This window comes from Rhopilema esculentum, chromosome 7, assembly GCF_057945365.1.
Source record: "Rhopilema esculentum isolate cy_ngs chromosome 7, ASM5794536v1, whole genome shotgun sequence".
Lineage (NCBI taxonomy): Eukaryota > Metazoa > Cnidaria > Scyphozoa > Rhizostomeae > Rhizostomatidae > Rhopilema > Rhopilema esculentum.
In genome coordinates this window covers 7,984,694-8,002,812 of record NC_142821.1, presented here as the reverse complement: position 1 = coordinate 8,002,812, position 18,119 = coordinate 7,984,694, and the positions used below count along the sequence as shown (strand labels likewise).

The window sequence follows — 18,119 nt, the reverse complement described above, 5'->3', positions numbered from 1 at the left end:
TAACTGACAAAAGCCTAATTTGTTTACCTCAATATCTCGTGAAATGACATATTGCTTTTGATAGTCGTGAGAAATTTGAAATGTTTAGAAATGGTAAACAAGAACACTCCTTGCATTTGCATGTCAATCGACATTGTATATTGTCATCAAATTCAGAAACTCGATCATTTGATGTAAAGAGATTCAAAATGTTGCACTGAAAACTGCCCTAGACATAAATAGCCTGAAGTGTTGGTCTGCGACATGTTCCCTGAAGCTAATGCCTTTCTTTCTTTGTTTAAAATCGAGAAAAGCAGCCTTTTGTAATCTTTTGCCAGTAATTGATACTTTTCACAGTTAGCTGCTCGCGGTTTTGTGAATTCGTTCATCAAGTTAGCCAGGTTATTATTTAATGTCCGGATGAAGGCTTACAATTACTGATATTATAATGCAGGATGGACTAAGGCCAAAAGGCTTTATTGAAGATCAACAATTCTTCATTCTCGAGGCTTAATACAACACTTTTTTTAATGGATTCACCCGATATTATATTACCAGATCGATTCACCAGATCTAAATGAAGCGTTTTTATTGTCTTTTTTTCAATTTTGAAAGATTGCAGTCATTTTTTGAGCCATGTTCCTTTTTCTGCAATGAAATTCATCATTTATGTGGCAAAGGTGAAGAATCCGGTTCGGATAATCCGATTAACCTCTTGTCAAACACGTCGAGGAGTTTCTTGTCTGCATCAACGAATCACAGGTCGCTTAGGGTCAGGGAACGCTCTCCTAACATATGACATCAAGCAAAACAAGGCACCACTCCGGATTGTTTATGTCCGCCCGTTATCTTACTATTAAGTTATTTCATGTCGTTCTTCAGATAATTTAAAATTTTTACCTGGTACTGAAATTAATTGCTAATGGACGATCGCTTCTCTTAGTTGTGCTAATGTATAACCACATAAAATAAAAAATGATTATTAGAATCTTGACTTTATCTTGAATTTAACCAGAAGTGCCTTTAAACAAACAGTCAAATATGTCCGTGATTGCCTAAGAGATTACCAGATGTGCCCAGGCTCCTTCCCAGCCAAAACAATAGTAATCCTTTGTATTTATCAATCATTTCGCAGCCAATCTAAATCAGATTTAACTAATCTGACAGTTATAAAAGTTATATGCTGTTTTTTTCACAATATATTATCTGAATTAAATAGATTTTATGACGTCGTAATTTTGCCAATCGTTGACATAGTCTGTCATAATAAGGCATGACCGCATTTAAGCTATATTATGTTATTGCCTTAACTATCGTGTTTTTCGATTCAATAAATTTATGGGAAACGAATTAGCAGCTTGCTTTCCTTGCTGTTGACAAGCGTGCGCATATAACTCACTGATCTATAAAAAGACTGGATCGAGCTTCTAATGTGACCAGAGTGTCGCCATCCGAGAAGAGGGCCCCAGAACAGCCCATGCAAAGAGACGGCCTTCTCTGTCACCCCTTGCAATGTTTTCAGCTGCTTTGGCCTTGTTCTTTTTCAGCAATCATACACACAGCATTGCAGCTCTCTCGTATCCATATCGTTGAAGTATTGGTTTTGAGGAATGGCTTCCCGCTATTGTTTGGGGCCCTCTTCCTTTTGAAATTGAACGGGCTTCAAACTTTGGTGTTTCAAGACAATAGGAAGCTCGATCCAGTCTTTTTTATAGATCAGTGATATAACTCTGTAATATTTGCATATGATTTTTTTCCGCCTGGATGGTTTGATTTGCCCCCCCCCTTGCAGTATTGTGGTTTTACATCGTCTCTGTGGGTAGTTTCAGGGGGCGGTTTCAGAAATGCAAACAAACTTTTTACATGTCGCAGATCGCTTTACCTCGGGTTCTCTCGCGGTAGTGCTCGTTCAACTAATTGAACATACCAAATCACCGATGATCGAATTCCTTTATCAAAATATAAACATCGTCAGGGTGTTTGAATAAAAACTTCGACATATTTACGGTACTACCACTTTTGAGTTAATTTTAGGCTCTTACCCCCACGATCTGCATTTAGTTTCTTTTTGACCCTGTTCATTCTCTGCTCTGTCTCTGCACCTTCTTATCGCATCGTTTTTTAATCCTGCTCGAACTCACCAAATCTTCACAACATTGAGTGCTCTTACAATTGAATAAGCAATTTTATTAAAATTTCTGCTTCACACTTGACATGCTCTTATCTAAAAATCTCCTTTATTGAAGTTGATTCAAATTTTCTTTTGTAAAAAAGGTTCGCCTATTCTTTAAGATTTTATCTGTCTTACACAATTTTATCATCACACCTCGTTTTTGAGGAAAAATTTTGTTGACCTCACAGTGATTTTCCTCGAAAATAAAACTTTTCCTTCTTTTCACGATAAAAAATTGCAGCAAACCTACTATCTTTCGAATCGTTCACAAAAAGTCTATCTTTTCTGACTTATGATAAATTATTCAACAGCTTTCTAAAATTTTTAGGTCAAGCGTGTTTCAAAGTTTGAGAATCATCATATTTACAATAGAACTAGCCTTCAATACTAAATTTAACACCATTGAAACTCTCAAGCCAATTATTTTTATTACCATCTAATAAATGCAATCGAGGCTTTTATTCAATCCGAGGTACATCTAGGCCATAATTTGTTTGCCAGCTATACCAAATTGAGAGAAGTACTAACTGGATTTATCTTAGGAAATCCTGTTCTTTTAATAACATAGAAAGTAGACTTTGAGACTTTAAAAGAATTAATTGTTCAGCATGAAATAGACGATCTAAGGAAATATTAGCTTTTTATAGCTATTGGCAGTTTTTTCTCTTTTCTATGCCCTAGTAATGACAGACTAAAAGAAATTTATGTATTTACATTTCATTAATGAATCGTGTTTTCCTTGCTATAAGCAATGAGATTTAGCTGAACGTTTCTTGGAATGAATGTCACATCAGATTATCTTGCATATAAGCAGAATGAATTGGTGAAGGGAATGGAAAGTAGATTTGCACAAAGAAAGTTTTTAGCAATGAATCGGCCTAAACGGAAATTTGCAAGAAAGAATATATTGTTTGCTATTTACGAATTCAAATCAATTGGGGCTTTAATCAGTTTCTTAACTCATAAACCACTTTTCTACGACAATTATATTGTGTTTGCTGCATATAATCCTCATATATCAATAGTGTTGATTTTCTCATTGAAGCAGGGACTTGTTTTTCTTAGACTTTTCCGAGACATTCATTCTAAGAAATAAAGCCTGAAGCTTGGGCTTGCAACTTAAAACCGTCTTTCTATACGTCCTATACAGCAATCGTATAAATTTCAACCATATGATATTCTTACATAAAGAATTAACTATAAAATTTGAATGTCTTCCCATACAGACAAAACCACTATTATTCAAAGCTTTTGTATCTTGGTGCATTTTATATTTCCTATGATACATTTGCCATGGTTTACTTGACTTTCTATTCTTGTGTTTCCAGGCTCCACCCTCGAACAGAAGTTCTTTTACAAACACTAGTTAAGGCAAACGTGTTTGACAAGAAGTCGTTGATGCAAGCCTGGAAAGAAAACAGTGATTGTAAGAACTACTTTCACTGTACTGTAACTCTTAAAAGTTTTTATTTTCATTTATAACAGTTGCAGCTATTGTAATGGCTTGTTCTTTCGATATTTTCAAAGTTTCCTCGGGTTTCCTATACCTTGTTTAATATGTGTAAATAAAGGAAAGGCCACAGTGGCAGGTAAATTTAGGTGAATTTGCGTGTGTTTGTTTGTTCACGGCGCGTTGCGGTGTTCCTTATTTGCTACTTGTTTAATTTGACTGGTTACTGCATCATGCTCCAATGTTACTGCCTTTCCTAGCTTAAATTCTTCAATATGCCAACCACGGTGCATCTCTTGTACTCGCATTGTATTTCATTTGATTATCAACCTAACTTGCTGTATTGTTTGATGACGTCAAATTTTACTAGATGCAGAAGTAATACGTGTACAGGCTTGATTTTTCTCAAGAAGTTACCACAGTTTCATATCGATTGCTTCATATAGAAGCGATAATGTATTATAAGCTATTATCACTGACTAAGTCGTAGGCCTAGGAGGGTGGCAGACTTGTAAACAGAAATAATCTTTAAAAGATGCCTACATGAGAAAGCAGCTTAATGTTATTAATGCTGCATTATGGCGGCAAACAGCTGCATCAATTTATCAGCGAGAATATTTTGTCTGCTTAGATATAGATTTAGCATAATTAATTGGAGTTAGAAAGAATGCTATTTTTTCTTTGTCACGCAAACTGATCGTAAAGTTCCTAGAACCAACGTCACATTGTAGCAAATAAAAATTTGAAAAGAAACTCGTCAGGTCTACCTAGCAGCGCTTTTAGCACAGTTGTCCTTGTTAAAATGTTACATAGAGATATAATTCAGGGAAAGCAAAATATGCCTCTGATAGGGGGGCTGGCAAATTATACAAGGCGGCTGAAGCACCATTGGATTTCTAATAGGCATTTGACATGCATAAGTACAGCGAATCCAAAAATAATTTAGGCCAAATTGATCAGAGCACGCGTACAAGAAAGGAATTGGAAACTGCTCACGTGAAAGCACTGTGCGCTGCTCTAGGATTTCACCGATTTGCAGAAAGGCGGAAAGAGTTCACGTGTTTTACTCTGTGCGCAATTTGATTGGTCAACCGCTCGTGGTCGAGTGGCTGTAAGCCACTTTTACCTGTGTCAAATGCCCTTAATGGATGGTACGGTCCCCAGAATTTGTGAAGCAAACTGCAAAGCTCTAACTTGACAGAAGCTTTCGCAATCGCGTTGCCTCTCAGCCCATGGCATTGCAGAGCCTATGTTATTTTTCATAATCTTCCAACGCAACATTGTCCCCAGATCCTTTAACTTCCTCCTACTACCAACTCATTAATATTGTCTACATTTTTTATTTATTATGTTTATATATAGTGTTTATAAACATCTTTCATTTTAGTCATGCTGACAGCTTACTTGCAATGGATGCCGGAGAGCCTTCACAACGAAATACGTCAGAAATGGCATCTAGTGTCTTAGCCACAAGTATCTGTCTCTATGGGTAAGCCTCCATACCGGATCCAGAGCAGCGCCTCCATGCCCAATGGCTATCTGACCTGGATGGTACTACCAAGATGTCACAAGACGTGCTTGGGTTGCCCGAACCAGCACCACAAAGAACGGTTTCTTTCCAAGACCATGCAATCTTTGTTGATTCTTTGCGTTCATGGATGACGTAGAAACTATTATGCTGTCCAACTGATAATTTGAAAATCGTGTATGTCGATTATACCTTGAGTTTATTCTGTAATGTTGATTGTTGATTAATTTTAGGGTTTTAAGCCTGTTGTACTTTAATTATCATCTAGGCTAGGATTTATCTGATCGTGATAAGATCTAAAGAAGGGTGGATTAAACAAGTGAGCATTTTTACCAATCAACATCATCACCATTGGAATCATCATCGTTAATCGCTCACCACCAGTCATCATGATCAACCACCATTGATCATCACTTATCATCACCATCACTCGTCGTTGTAGTCACTATCACCACCAAGGAGGAGAATAGTGATGGTCTGTGACGCAGGCTAGATCAATCATGATCGATCACCGTTATCGCCACAACACATCACTGTTATCATTTGCATCGTTGCAATAATCTTGAAGCACTATCCTTCAATTTCAACTTCAACTAACAGAAATTTTTAAAATGTAAAAATCCCATGTAAACGAAGGTTTCAACAATTTCATTATCAGAACTTTCAGTTAAGGCCTTGACCTGTTAAACCGATTATCGTTGCTTTGCGGTTGTAGTCCCGTGTCTCTTTTGGAATATCGCATGGCACATCCATGTATCCAATGTACGGCCGTGTTTATTTAAACAGGCTTATTGATCTTAAAGCTTCAAGTGACTTGACCCGGATAACCCTGTGGTTTACCAGTGTACCTTGCAAGTGCGATCAGTAAAATCCCATTTTCTCCGAACTTACAATTCCTCTACATACAGGTATGAAGAAGCTATTTTGTGTGGCTTTAGCCCCCCTCGCCCCCCCCCCCCCCCTCCAAATAATAATTCCAAAATATACTTAATACTTAATGCTTTAGGTTTTTTGCATGTTTAGCCCCCTCAAAACGTTTTAGCCCCCTCAATCTGTAATATGCTCCGCGGTACGTGTTTGAAAGTGGAAATGGTAGGATTTCGACTGAAGGAAACTCGGTAAAAACTATAGAAAGCACAAAAATGAGGCGCATTTGATACGTGTTCAAAAAACAGTTTACAAGTTGTATTCCTGAAGGCAAGTACTTTATGTAAAGATACCGGCATCTTGATAAACTCTCGCGTCAATGAAGGCTGATTCTTTGGTTTGATTATTGATAAAGATAAATTTTGTCGCAGAGATGTTGAGAAGGCCTGTTACTTCCATGATGTCGGCAATCCTTCAAAATATGTTTGTGAAGTTTTGGCGAAAATGTTAGTAAACACAGGTTGAAAGGCCGCTTGCTTATCTGTTTACGAAGCGAAGCAATTAGCAGGTGCCTTATTTCTGGACAACAGATAAAGTGACTTGGCTGTGCTGTTTTGACCATTGCAAACTTGTTTGACGTTAGAAAATGCTTTGCTTGCACATGTTTAACATCTGCTGACGAAGCATTTTACAGATTTGTTTTCATAACCCCCCTCCCCTTGCTTCGTGAGTGCATTGGCAGAATGCCGTACGTACTTTTTCTTAATCAATTCATAAAAATCTCGGGGAGGAAGTTAACATGACTTTCTGATAACATCACAGTAACCTAGTGAGGTTATGGTCAGTAAAAAGTGTTTAAGGGCGTTGCGATCCAAGAAAAGGTTTTCCCATTGCTTGGGAACAAGTTGACAACTGTCGGAAAGCGATAGAATATTCTGACAACAGAACAACAAGAACCAAAAACGCCCCAAATAACTTTCCTATGATTGGTTAATTACATCCAAGTGACTATTTTTAAACACTAGTGGGCCGGCGACCCGGGTTCCCATTGAAGTTTTAATAGTCGGGAAAGTTGAGCTCAAAGCAACTCTATGATAGCACTAGCAGTATGCCGTACGTAATTTTTCTAAATCTCCTGACCCTTGCGATTCACAGTCTGCGCAGTCGTGATAATTGCAAGAAAGCATTCACATTAAAATCAGGAGATCAACGCAGACTGTCACAAACCGTCGCCGACCCTCTTGCGATCTTATGAGAATCGGGCGTAATGAAAAGGCCTATGTGCAGAGAGGGTCTAGCCCGGTCTAAGCCAATCAACGCACAGGTAGCTTGGTCGAAACCAATCAAATCACAGAGCGCCTGAATTCATATCATCATTTGATTAGTTGCTTTAAAGCCTATTAATAAAACTGAAGTCTATGTGGACACACTGCCTTGAAATTTGATATTTGTTGAGCTTTATTATTATATCATGGGTAAAAATCTTGAATTCCTTGGGGCCTCGAGAGTCTTTGAGTCGGTGCCTTGGCGTGTTTATTTTCGCATAAAATGGCGGTAAAGAATGATTTAGAGATAAAACTAAGCAGATTGAAGATATTTTTCCGTCGTAAAGTTTAATGATTAATTCAGCATTCATCATTATTTGCATTTGCGTTCGAATCTTTTACCGTAAGTTCAACCTGTTAAAAATTCAATAGTGAATTTAGATTGTGGCTAATTTCCCGCTCGTCGCTGATTTCTTTCAATAATAATTTATAATCATAACCATTTCCGAAATTATGTTTTATATTCAGTACAATACAACTACGGTATAAAAAAGGAATAAAGGATTTTGAAAGCTATATTTTCTACTTGCATTTAAGGGCTCCATTTGTTAAGCTTGGTAGGATGTGTAGAAATACCGACATTATTTTCATTTCCCCTGAATTTTAGAAGGTTCATTTGTTTTACAGGCTTCATCTATATATACACAAATTTACTAGACGATACCACAGGGAGCATGGGAAAACATAGCAACCCTGTGGCAATTTACATTCAACATATAAAACTGAATTAACTACAGTTCAAAGATGCAAAATGAACGAAAATAATAAATAGAAACTATTACAGGCTTTTGAGTGACAAAAAAAGAACGAAAAGTATTCGAAAATTAATGACATGAATATAACTAGCGCTTTGTTCCAGGAACAAACCCTCTCTTCTCCTTCTTGCCCCCTCCATGTCTTTCCCCTATCCCCATTCATAGCGCACCTTTATGCGTCGAAGAACATATCGTGGCATTTGGAGACCACTATGGAGCCCAGCCGTTTGTATCTGTCAATTTGCTAATATTTTTTGCTTCATTTATATTTACAAGCTTATTAATAGCAACCAGGATGTTTTGTGGACCACGTTTTCGACTGAGTTGGTATTGAGTTGCTGGAAGTCCTCCAATCGAACCACCCGTGTTTAATAAAAACAACAGACAGCTAAAATAGACCACGAAAACAAACGTCGGGATGGAAAACCACGCATGAAGTTATTCATTCAAAATACAATTCATGGTCTGGCCATGCCCAAGACTGAATGAGGCAAATCATTTAGCAATTATTTAACGCTGCTGATCAAATTAACGACATACGCTGTACAACCAGAACCGTTGAATTTTGGGTAAGCTCTAGAGATCAACAAAATAGGCTCGAGCCGGGCTCTTTGTGGAGCAGGTGCATATATCTTGACTTTGTATGCGGTTCTGCCATCTTGTAAAGTAATGAATCCTATATTAACTAGTTTGAAGGTGTACCCCTTTCAGTCCCTGAATTGCCTAATAGGAGGGCTATTTAAAAGTAGGGACATTAACTCAGATAAGCAATTTACCTTATGTGGGATGTTTCCAGTTATTATAACTTACTACAGTTATGTTCTTGTACCTAGAGCTAGAGAATTGCAGCTTTGGAATATGAAATATGCATATGAGCTCTTCTGCTTTTTAAGGTCGTCCATAGCGTAATAGTACCAGCCGTACCTTTTCATGATTTTACCAAACTTGACTTGTGTGGCTGACAGCCCTGTGGAAGGTAACTATAGGAAATTAAAAAATTGCACCTTGTTTTTGCTTGGAAACATTATGCATATGCTCTCCCAATAACAGGGCTGCATGGGGCGCAGTGAAGGGTATGTTTCCAGCAGTATCTCAAATATTTGGAAACAGGTTTGAAGGAAAATTTAGAATAAATTGGCTAAGCAAGTGAAAGCTCACCTCGATGTCCAACGGTACGCTAACAGATAACACGTGGTTTCGGCGTTGGGACATTCGTGTCATTGTGTTTACTAACAGTGCAGGTATCAAAATTAGATAGCCGCCATGCAACGAAATTCTTCCGTGTTTCGTTTTCGTTGTATTTATCGCAGGTCCTCTTTCAAAGAAAACTTCGGATTCTACTTAAAAAATTTTTCAGTCTTCTTACGTAAAAACCCTTAACAGCGTAAACCAATTTACCACCGTCGCCAGATTGCCGTATAAACCGAGATACCGGGGAGCCAGGGGGCCTTGACCCCCCAAAACTTAAGAAGCAACAGTAAAATACTTTTATTATGTAAAATATGGCTGCTGTTAAACTTATCTATTTGGGCTGCCTCCCCAAAGTAAAATTTATATCTCTGTCTTTGACCCCCTGTCCTGGGAGGCCATCCTTGGAAGCTTTTGCTTGGGTGGAAGGTTGCTGCAAAACTTTATAATTTTGAAATGCAATCATTCAGTGCCACAACCCAGTGGCTGCCAACGCAGCATACCCTCGCCCCCCATGCTTTGTCATTTCCACCATTGTATCCACTTTGTATAAAAATATCCAATGGCATGTTTGAATAAGGAATTGAAGCATGACATCAAGACTTCTGTCCCCACATTTAGACACCCTCTCTCGAACTGGTTGAAGTTTCTTGCCGTTTTTTAACTTTTACTGTCGAAAAATTAAAGATATAAGCATACACTTTCAAAAAAAGACGGTTTTATCTCAAATGGTCAGGCTCTCGCTCTATCGTCCCTTCCACAGAGATGAAATTGTCCGAAATAATGCCTTGTCCACTCACAATTTCGAAAATCAGAAGATTCTCAACAAAATGTTCTCTGGAAATAAACAATAGGCTATAGATAAAATAGCATAGAAAACTGGAATTTGTATTTTCCAATGAGGTACTTCTTCGGTATTTTCAGAAAAAAGTCATAGGCTAGTAGCAGGAATTTTTTCTTTATTAAATCCATACAATATTTATTCAAGTTTTCAGAAAGTAATGATTGGATTAAATAAAACATACTATCTAGCTACAAAGTCTCGTCTTTATAGTTTGATCGAAAAATTTTATCTTAGTATCATTTTCGTAACTTCCTGTCTGTCGTAGCATATGAAATATGATTCCATAAATCTAATGTGTATCTGTGTATTCTAATCTTCTTGGAGGGGAAAAGGAGAGAGGAAATCTTTTATTTTGTTCGTAGCTGTCTGAAAACCGCGGGATTGAGTTTTGGCGCAAGTTTCCAAACCATTGCTTCCTGATCAAAACAAAGGACATTGGAAGAATATGATTGGTTTAGAGACACGGTAGATACAGTTCTGGACTCTGATTGGTTTATTAAACAAAAGGCAAATTGAAGATCTCCAGTCTCTTTCCGCACCATAGATTTCACATCAAAACAACATTGTCGGGTTCGAGTATAAGCAGCGAAATTTTTCTACAACTGACCAGCTAGGTCACAGAAAGTCTTGAGAGATCTTGCTTGGAGTTTATTTTTTAGCCTCAGACTGGTTGAAAGTCAACATGGTGAAGACGTTTCGAGCCTACTTACCTGCGAATTCTTATCGAAAATATAGCTGTGTTCATTGCCGAGCACATTTGGCTAGCCACGACGACCTAATATCGAAGGTATTCCAATTCTGTGAAAACTTGGAACTCTTGCCAACTGCTAAAACAATTTTTTTTAGTATTTTGCTATAAAACTCAACTTAGCTGTTTTTTCTTCTAGTCGTTTCAAGGAAGCCAGGGGAGAGCGTATCTTTTCAATTCAGTGTAAGTTTTGTTGTGTTTACTTTCTCTGTCACCATGCTTCCCGTCCGAAAAATTGGCCTATATTTTCGTTAACTTGTCCCAGTGAAATACAAGTTCGTCAGTAAAGTATTATGTGTGCAAATTGAAGATGCTTTTCTGTCTGGTCTGCTTCTCTCTTTCAAACTCTTTATCTGAAATGTAAGGTCGCCTTTCGTTTTCCATCAGAGCTAGAGTAAACACGAGTTAAAGCACATTCAATATTTTGATCGTGTTTTCCTTGTGTGATTTCCCAAGGCGAATCCATACCTATTATTCTACTATGATTCCTTTGCTAAATTTCTCCATTTCTATAATAATTTTAGTGTGAATATAGCATGTGGACCTGCTGAGGAACGAGTCTTACTGACTGGTTTGCATGCCGTTGCCGATATTTACTGTGAAAGTTGCAAAACAACATTGGGCTGGAAATACGTGAGTTCCCTTTTGGCTCCAGTTTGATTTCAAAGTAGCATTGATTCATGTGTTATTAGTATTATTTCTAGTTTTTGAATTATCTGCTCGAAAATGAAAGAACTTGTTTGTTATGAAACTTGTTTATCAGAAACAGTTGTCTGCTAATTTCACAAATGACGTCACAATTATTTATGAAGCTAGCTTTTAGAAGACTGGTCTTTTTGTAAGAAAATCCGAAAATTTTATGGTTTTTCCTGCGATGTTGATGATAGTCCAAATTTGCAATATTAGATCTGTTCGTGCAAAACTAAACGAATTCTGCTTAAATCGGCTTTTGCCTGCGGTTTTTGAAGGTCCAGCTTTCTACATTTTTCTTGTTGTTTTCTCAAAGCTCTCGAGTCAAGGGCTAATTTCTGGCGCGTGTCTTGCTAGTCATGCCATTCTCATGGTTTTAGGAGCACGCCTTTGAATCTAGCCAAAAGTACAAAGAAGGCAAGTTTATCATCGAGTTGGCACATATGATAAAAGAAAATGGTTGGGAGTAGCAGACTTAAAAAGTTTATTCCAAACCAAAGCAAAAGTGAAAGAGTTGTATATAAAGAACTTTTTGGCATTACATATAAAAAGCCAAGTTTTGATAAAGGTCTGGTGTCAAGCCGATGTTTGTATTCAGTTCCAAGATGAAGGCATGGTGAAATATTATATATCATATAAAAGGTGAGCATTTATAAATTTAAGTTATTCCATGATGTATTATACACATTTATTGGGACTTTGAAACCCTGATTGACCCCAAAGGCCCCAAAAAACAAATCTGCAACCTGAATGTAAATAAATCTATGAAATTTTTATCATTTTTCTAGGCCAAGCCTGTTATGTGGATAGTATTTTTTGGTAATCAGTTTAAAGGGACCATAAAGATATACAAATTTTCCATTAAAAGCCATAATTTACATCTTTTCAACTTCAAATTTTATCTTGATTTTGAAAATATCCGATCAATCAAGAAAATTAAAAATGTCCCACATCACATACCCCCAATAAAATTTGGTTTATAAGAATGTTGAAATTTGTGATTCTCAATTGCCTTAGGTTATTAAATTATTGTAGATATTTGTAAACATTGTAAATTATTTCATATAGAATGTATTCCACAATATTGTGTTTAAATTGTAGTTTGTAATTTTAATTTATAATTTTTGTTACTTGTTGGTTGAAATTTTGTGTATATATTTATATTTTTCAGAAGGCATTTAGTAATGTTATTGAATGACTCAGAAGATAAGTCTAGTCTACAAAGTTTATATTTGCCATTGAGCATATTATATTTTTTAAAAAAACCATGAAACCTTAAGCAAAGCAGTAAGGTCTCTAAATCTGCTATTCTCAATTTGACTCACTGTTACAATAACTTCCAACTCATAGACCTAGGAAGCATTTCAAAAGTGGAGGGGGCACATTTAGTCAAACAGAGGCATGGCCGTGAGCTGCAAAAGCTACTTTACCACTGTACAGGGAACTTCCCCCCGGTGCCCCATGATTCCTATATCTAGGTTTCAACCTATATGTCTTCTGTACTGCCACTTCCTGTTTTGTTGTTCTTGATTTAATATTTAGTAATTAGATGCATTCCAGCATGTACCATGAAACTGTAAATGCCTTGTAACTTCTAGTTCTGTTTTCTGAACTGTAGCTGTTTTGGATGGTGCAGCTTTTACAGAAGATGAAACCCTTTGTTTCAAATTATATCATTCTAAACAAGGATAATAATAACTTTCATATGTTGTGCTGGAATAGTTAATGTTGGGATGTGCTGGTTCGCATGCCCAGCTAAAACTTCAATCCAGCTAGTAAGGAAATCAAAAACAGTGAATTCCTATCTATCAATTGAGATTTCAAATATCAATTTATACTCTCGACATACTGCCCTTCAAACAAGCTCATAGTAAGTATTTGCCTTAAATAGATATTTCATATCAGATTAGTCGAATCTACTTTTAATCTGGCAGCGGCAAATTAAGTTTGGGTTAAGTAGACAAGAAATGGAATCCTACAACATCGGCCTTAACCCAGCTGATGTTTGCTTTAGGTTAGGTTTAGGACTCCTTATCGAGAATCAACGTGATTAATCATTGATTGATCATTGAGAATGACTCCCCGCCTAGATCAGACATGATTGTTCAATAAATCTCGGCATTTCATGGCCAGCATTTGTGTTTTGTGTGGATATCCTGGAAGCATGGTAATCCAAAAATGCACAGAAGAATTACCGTAGATTAAACTGTGGATGATGTTATTAATAATTAAGGCGTCCGAGAAAAGTCCATATCAGCCTCTAGTGTTCTTCTTGAACGTCGCAACCCGAGAGCTTGAATTCTGAATTCGAAAATTTGCTTACAAAGAAAATCTGGTGGCATTCGTTTTAAGAAACCTGTTACCGCAGGTAAATTAACAGTGCGCTATCAGATATTCAAACTCAATATTTCATTTATTTATCAAAGGAGCGATAGAAAAAGTTAATTATTTTTGAAGAAAATACTTTAAAATATTCAATCTTTCGCCATCATTGGCAACTGGGACAGATACGATTGCACATTGGAGAAAGAGAGTGAGAGGTTTCCAGGGACATGGAACGAACTAAGGGGAATTCAGATACCTTTTAAGAAAGGTTGAATATAGCATGAATGTTGAGAAGGAACTTTTCCCTTGAGATAAGGGGGTTGAGTCAGACACCCCGGGTCTGACTTTCCTTTATAGGTTGACGATTCAATCAATGGCTAACCTTGAATCTGATTCCAGATTGTGCCCAACCTCCGAGGCTTCTCACCTCTTTTGGTTTTCAATTTTAAGAAATTTTTGATAAACTCTTGGAGAATTTCGCCTTCATACGGGCTGCACCATCCATGAACGGATTCGTGTTTGTAAATAGCGTCTTCACTTCTATGTGCTACGACTCGAAACTTCGCTCAGAACTGGCGAAATTTCGATTCGAGCCTTTCGCTATTCGTTTTCAATACCGTTGTTTGTAGATATTGGGGTAGTTAATTTAAATTCTAGAGAGTCGTCCTATGCAACTGTAATTGGCGATCGTTGTTGATGAAAAAACACTTCATGTTTATGTTCGCTGTCATTTTTCTGTCCCATCTCCTCTCTACACACAGTAACGTGGAATTGTTTCCTAGATTCTACCGCATTAACATACATAAATGTTGTTTAAAAATCATTTCATTGAAATTATCAACTTAGAAAGTCAATCAAACAAACTGGGTTAGGAGTTTTTCTAATATCTTGTCAACAGATTGCACTTGTCGATCTTAAGGACAATACACAAAAACCCTGGTAACTAGCAATGAAAATTACGTTATAGCATAACTATCGATGCAAATTGTTTGCTAACTGAATCCATTTTTGCAGAAGCGAAGAAGTGTATATGTTTTATGATATACGTGTTATTTTTTAGGGTTTCGTGACCATGCGGCTTTGCTAAATTCAAAGCTCGCATTGGGGAAATCTCAACCACTCATTTGGAATTTTATGTTGCTCTATGTTCTCCTATAATTGTCGGTCTCGATTGCCGAACAGCAAGGCATAACTAGGCATTTTGTTTTGCAATGGATTTCAGTCGATTTCGTGACTATTCGACTCACGCTATCAAACCAATTTGTTGTTGAGACATTGACTCACGAAGGGGTCAATTAAAGCACACGTTGAATGAATCTTTTATTCCTGTTTATTTAATGGAAAACTCTATTTTCTTTCGCCTAGAGAAGTAAGGGATTCTCTCTGTCCTTAAATCATCATTTTCCGGAGGTGGAAGTTGGCACAACTAACGTGACTTGAAAAGTAATTTCCTGGAGGAGCAAGAGTGACACCATAGAATGATAACGAAGCCATGTCTGAACAGTGGCGGATTAACCAATACCAGGACCGGGGGCCTTAAATACTAGGGACCGATTTCTGCCTAGAAAAATAATATTATGTTATAACATATAAAATAGAATTAGCGTCATTAACGTATATTGCTAAAACTTAAAGCAACAAGTTTAAATGTATGACAATTACACTTTAGGATAAAATGCAATTACGAAAATGTCACGCCGTAAACATCGTACGGTATAACATGCGTTATCTCAACACTATTCTAGTATTTGAAGCTGCAAAGTCAGATATAATGTCATCCATCGAAAACATGTCCATTACATCATGGTCGATACTGAGAAGATGCTAGCCTGCGCGCAGACCCAGTATTCTGACTTTCTTCTTCAGAATACTGGGTCTGCGCGCAGGCTAAGAAGATACAGGCTTCCCAATCGAGTCTGACCGATAGTTGATCGCAAGTATTTGTTTGCGTTTCATAATTCTGAAAGACCTTTCGCCGCTGCAGTTGTCATCATTGGAGACAGAAATCATTTTCACTAAAGCCTGATTAACACGAGACGAATTTTTCGCGCGAAGCGACTTTTCCGCCACGAATTTTTAGCGACGAGTTTCTCTCGAATTCGGAGTTCAATTTACACTGGCAGAAATTTTTATGCGAATTCGCTGCGAATATTACAAAAGAATATAGCGACTGTCCGAAATGTGCTCTTATCAGCAAGTTTAAAATTCTAAATTTATCAAAAAGCGAGCAAAACAGCAAAAAGCGATACTGGATTAGAAAAATTTATTCAGGACGTCTTCAGAAGGGAGAATTCCATCTTACGGTAAGAGAGGTTTACGTTTACATTTATAAGACCAGTATAACTTCTTCAAACACTTTCAAAGGTCGCTATCGAATCTTGCAAGAGCATGCGAGATCCTGTTAGTGCATCTGCTTAAAACTGTTGCTCTTAAGCAGGCCAATAAGCAGCCAGCAATTAAGCAATTTGAAGAAATTCTTGTTTTTTTTATTTCTGCCATATTGGTACCCTTGGTACCAGACTCGCTATATATGAAATAAAATGGAGAGTCTGGTCTAGTGCGCCCCATTCTCGTTCTGGTGTTCTGGTCTCTATTATTTTATATAGTGAGTCTGGTACCCAGGGTACCATATTGGTAGAACGATGAAACTTTCAAGCCAGTTTTCGTCAATTTTTTCAAATGCTTGAATAATAATCTGATATGAATCCACTTACATGGATTGTGAACGAGGAACAGGAAATGAATAATTACCAACCTATTTTATTGACGTTTTAGGCGAGAGTGTTTGAGAAAAAGAATGCGGAAAGACGTAGGCCATCTGAAACCAAAACAGAAGTTAGGTGTCTTCAAATGCTGTTTTGATTGGTTTATTTTACAAGGCAAAAAATTTCGCAGCGAAAAAGTAGGAATGGTTTTTACTATTTTTTGGGGTACCTCTTTATCAAGTATAAAATGAATTGTCGGTTATCGATCTTGGTAAAATCAAATTGGTCATAAGTTTTGGAATTGATTTTTTGGCATGACTTTAAATTTTAGGGGGTTATTTTTAAAGAAAAGTAATATGTTCTCATTTACTTGATTGAGTTGTTGAATCTTTTGCAAATTGAATTAAATATAAGAGTATGCATTTCATACTGTATCTAAATTTTGGAGGTATGCAGCGACCTATCGAAGTTATCACCCTCCCCCACCTGGGAGTATTGTATAAAGAAAACGAAATTAGACACTTTTCAGTGTAAGTAAAAATGGTCTTCTACCGTTCCAGCTTAAAAATTAAAAATTTTTTTAATGAAGAAAGAGTATAATTTTATGAAACCGGGAGCTGTTTGCATTGAAATAAGGATTATACAAGAGGTAGCATAAAATGGTTTCGATTATCATAGGGTTTTTAAAACGATGTCATTTTGCTCTAAAAAAACCTTGACGTGATACATTTTCAGACTGAGTATGGTAAATCTTTTAGCAATTTTTTGCAAAGGTGCTTTCTAAGTTCCAGTGCTGTAGCAGAGCAATTATGGATTCTCGTGAAATAATTTTCCTCCAAGACGGATCCCCCAAAAGTTAGATTATCACAAGATGGTTCGAAGAGAACTAGAAATTGATCGAAGTTTCGTAAGAATGATTGGAGAAGAATCATTAACCAACCTTTCTAGCAGAGGCACTTTTGCTTAAAGTTCAGGGCAAAAGGTATTTTCACAGCAAAATTTCTTTCAATCATTTTTTGAAAATTTGGTAATTTGGCTATGGTAACAGAAATCAATCAATCAATGTCCATAGCCAAGTGGGCGTAGGTGCACTTTTTGTGAGTTCACCAAGTCTCTCCACGTATTTCGGTCAGCTGTACTCTTTGTGGCATCGTATATGCTCATTGTCGTCCAGTTTGAGATATTTGAAATCCAGTTGTTTCTTGGCTTTCCACGACCTCTTTTTCCTGGTACCCGTCCATGCATGATTGTGTTTGCTAACTTTTTGATGTCGAGATACATGCCCAAACCACTTCATTTTCCTTTGTCTGATCATGAACAGCAGCATTTCATAGTTGTCACTTCTTCTAACGATATCTTCCTTGACACTTTCATTCGTTCTGTGTGCTGTGTACGGGATATGCAATACTTTCCTGTAGCATTTCATTTTAGGTAACAGAAAAGGGGGCACTAAAAAGTGTATTCATTAACCTTGTAGTTTTTTCAGTTATGGCACCACGAATTTTGGCACGGTGCAACTGCAAACACGGAAATGATACATAA

At 37.0% G+C, this 18,119-nt stretch overlaps 2 protein-coding genes across 4 annotated transcripts in view; both read left to right on the top strand.

Moving 5' to 3' along the window:
• Positions 1 to 5,357, top strand: part of LOC135683964 (putative ATP-dependent RNA helicase DHX37) — a 29,791-nt gene extending 24,434 nt beyond the window's left edge. For both annotated transcript variants that reach the window (XM_065199381.2, XM_089109473.1), the window contains exons 30-31: positions 3,481 to 3,578; positions 4,990 to 5,357. In XM_065199381.2, the coding sequence (XP_065055453.2) occupies positions 3,481 to 3,578; positions 4,990 to 5,069 (178 nt within the window). In that variant the 3' untranslated portion in view covers positions 5,070 to 5,357. The remainder of the gene's footprint in view (positions 1 to 3,480; positions 3,579 to 4,989) is intronic.
• Positions 5,358 to 10,646: 5,289 nt separating this feature from the next.
• On the top strand, positions 10,647 to 14,590 carry LOC135683963 (protein yippee-like 1). 2 transcript variants are annotated; one of them, XM_065199377.2, is made up of 4 exons: positions 10,647 to 10,896; positions 10,997 to 11,040; positions 11,382 to 11,490; positions 11,864 to 14,590. In XM_065199377.2, the coding sequence occupies exons 1-4, from the start codon at positions 10,792 to 10,794 to the stop codon at positions 11,939 to 11,941; spliced, it is 336 nt and encodes a 111-aa protein (XP_065055449.1). In that variant the 5' UTR covers positions 10,647 to 10,791; the 3' UTR covers positions 11,942 to 14,590. The 2 variants fall into 2 exon arrangements, with proteins under 2 accessions (XP_065055449.1, XP_065055448.1); XM_065199376.2 differs by having other exon boundaries at positions 10,650 to 10,896; positions 11,928 to 14,590.
• Positions 14,591 to 18,119: the final 3,529 nt, after the last annotated feature.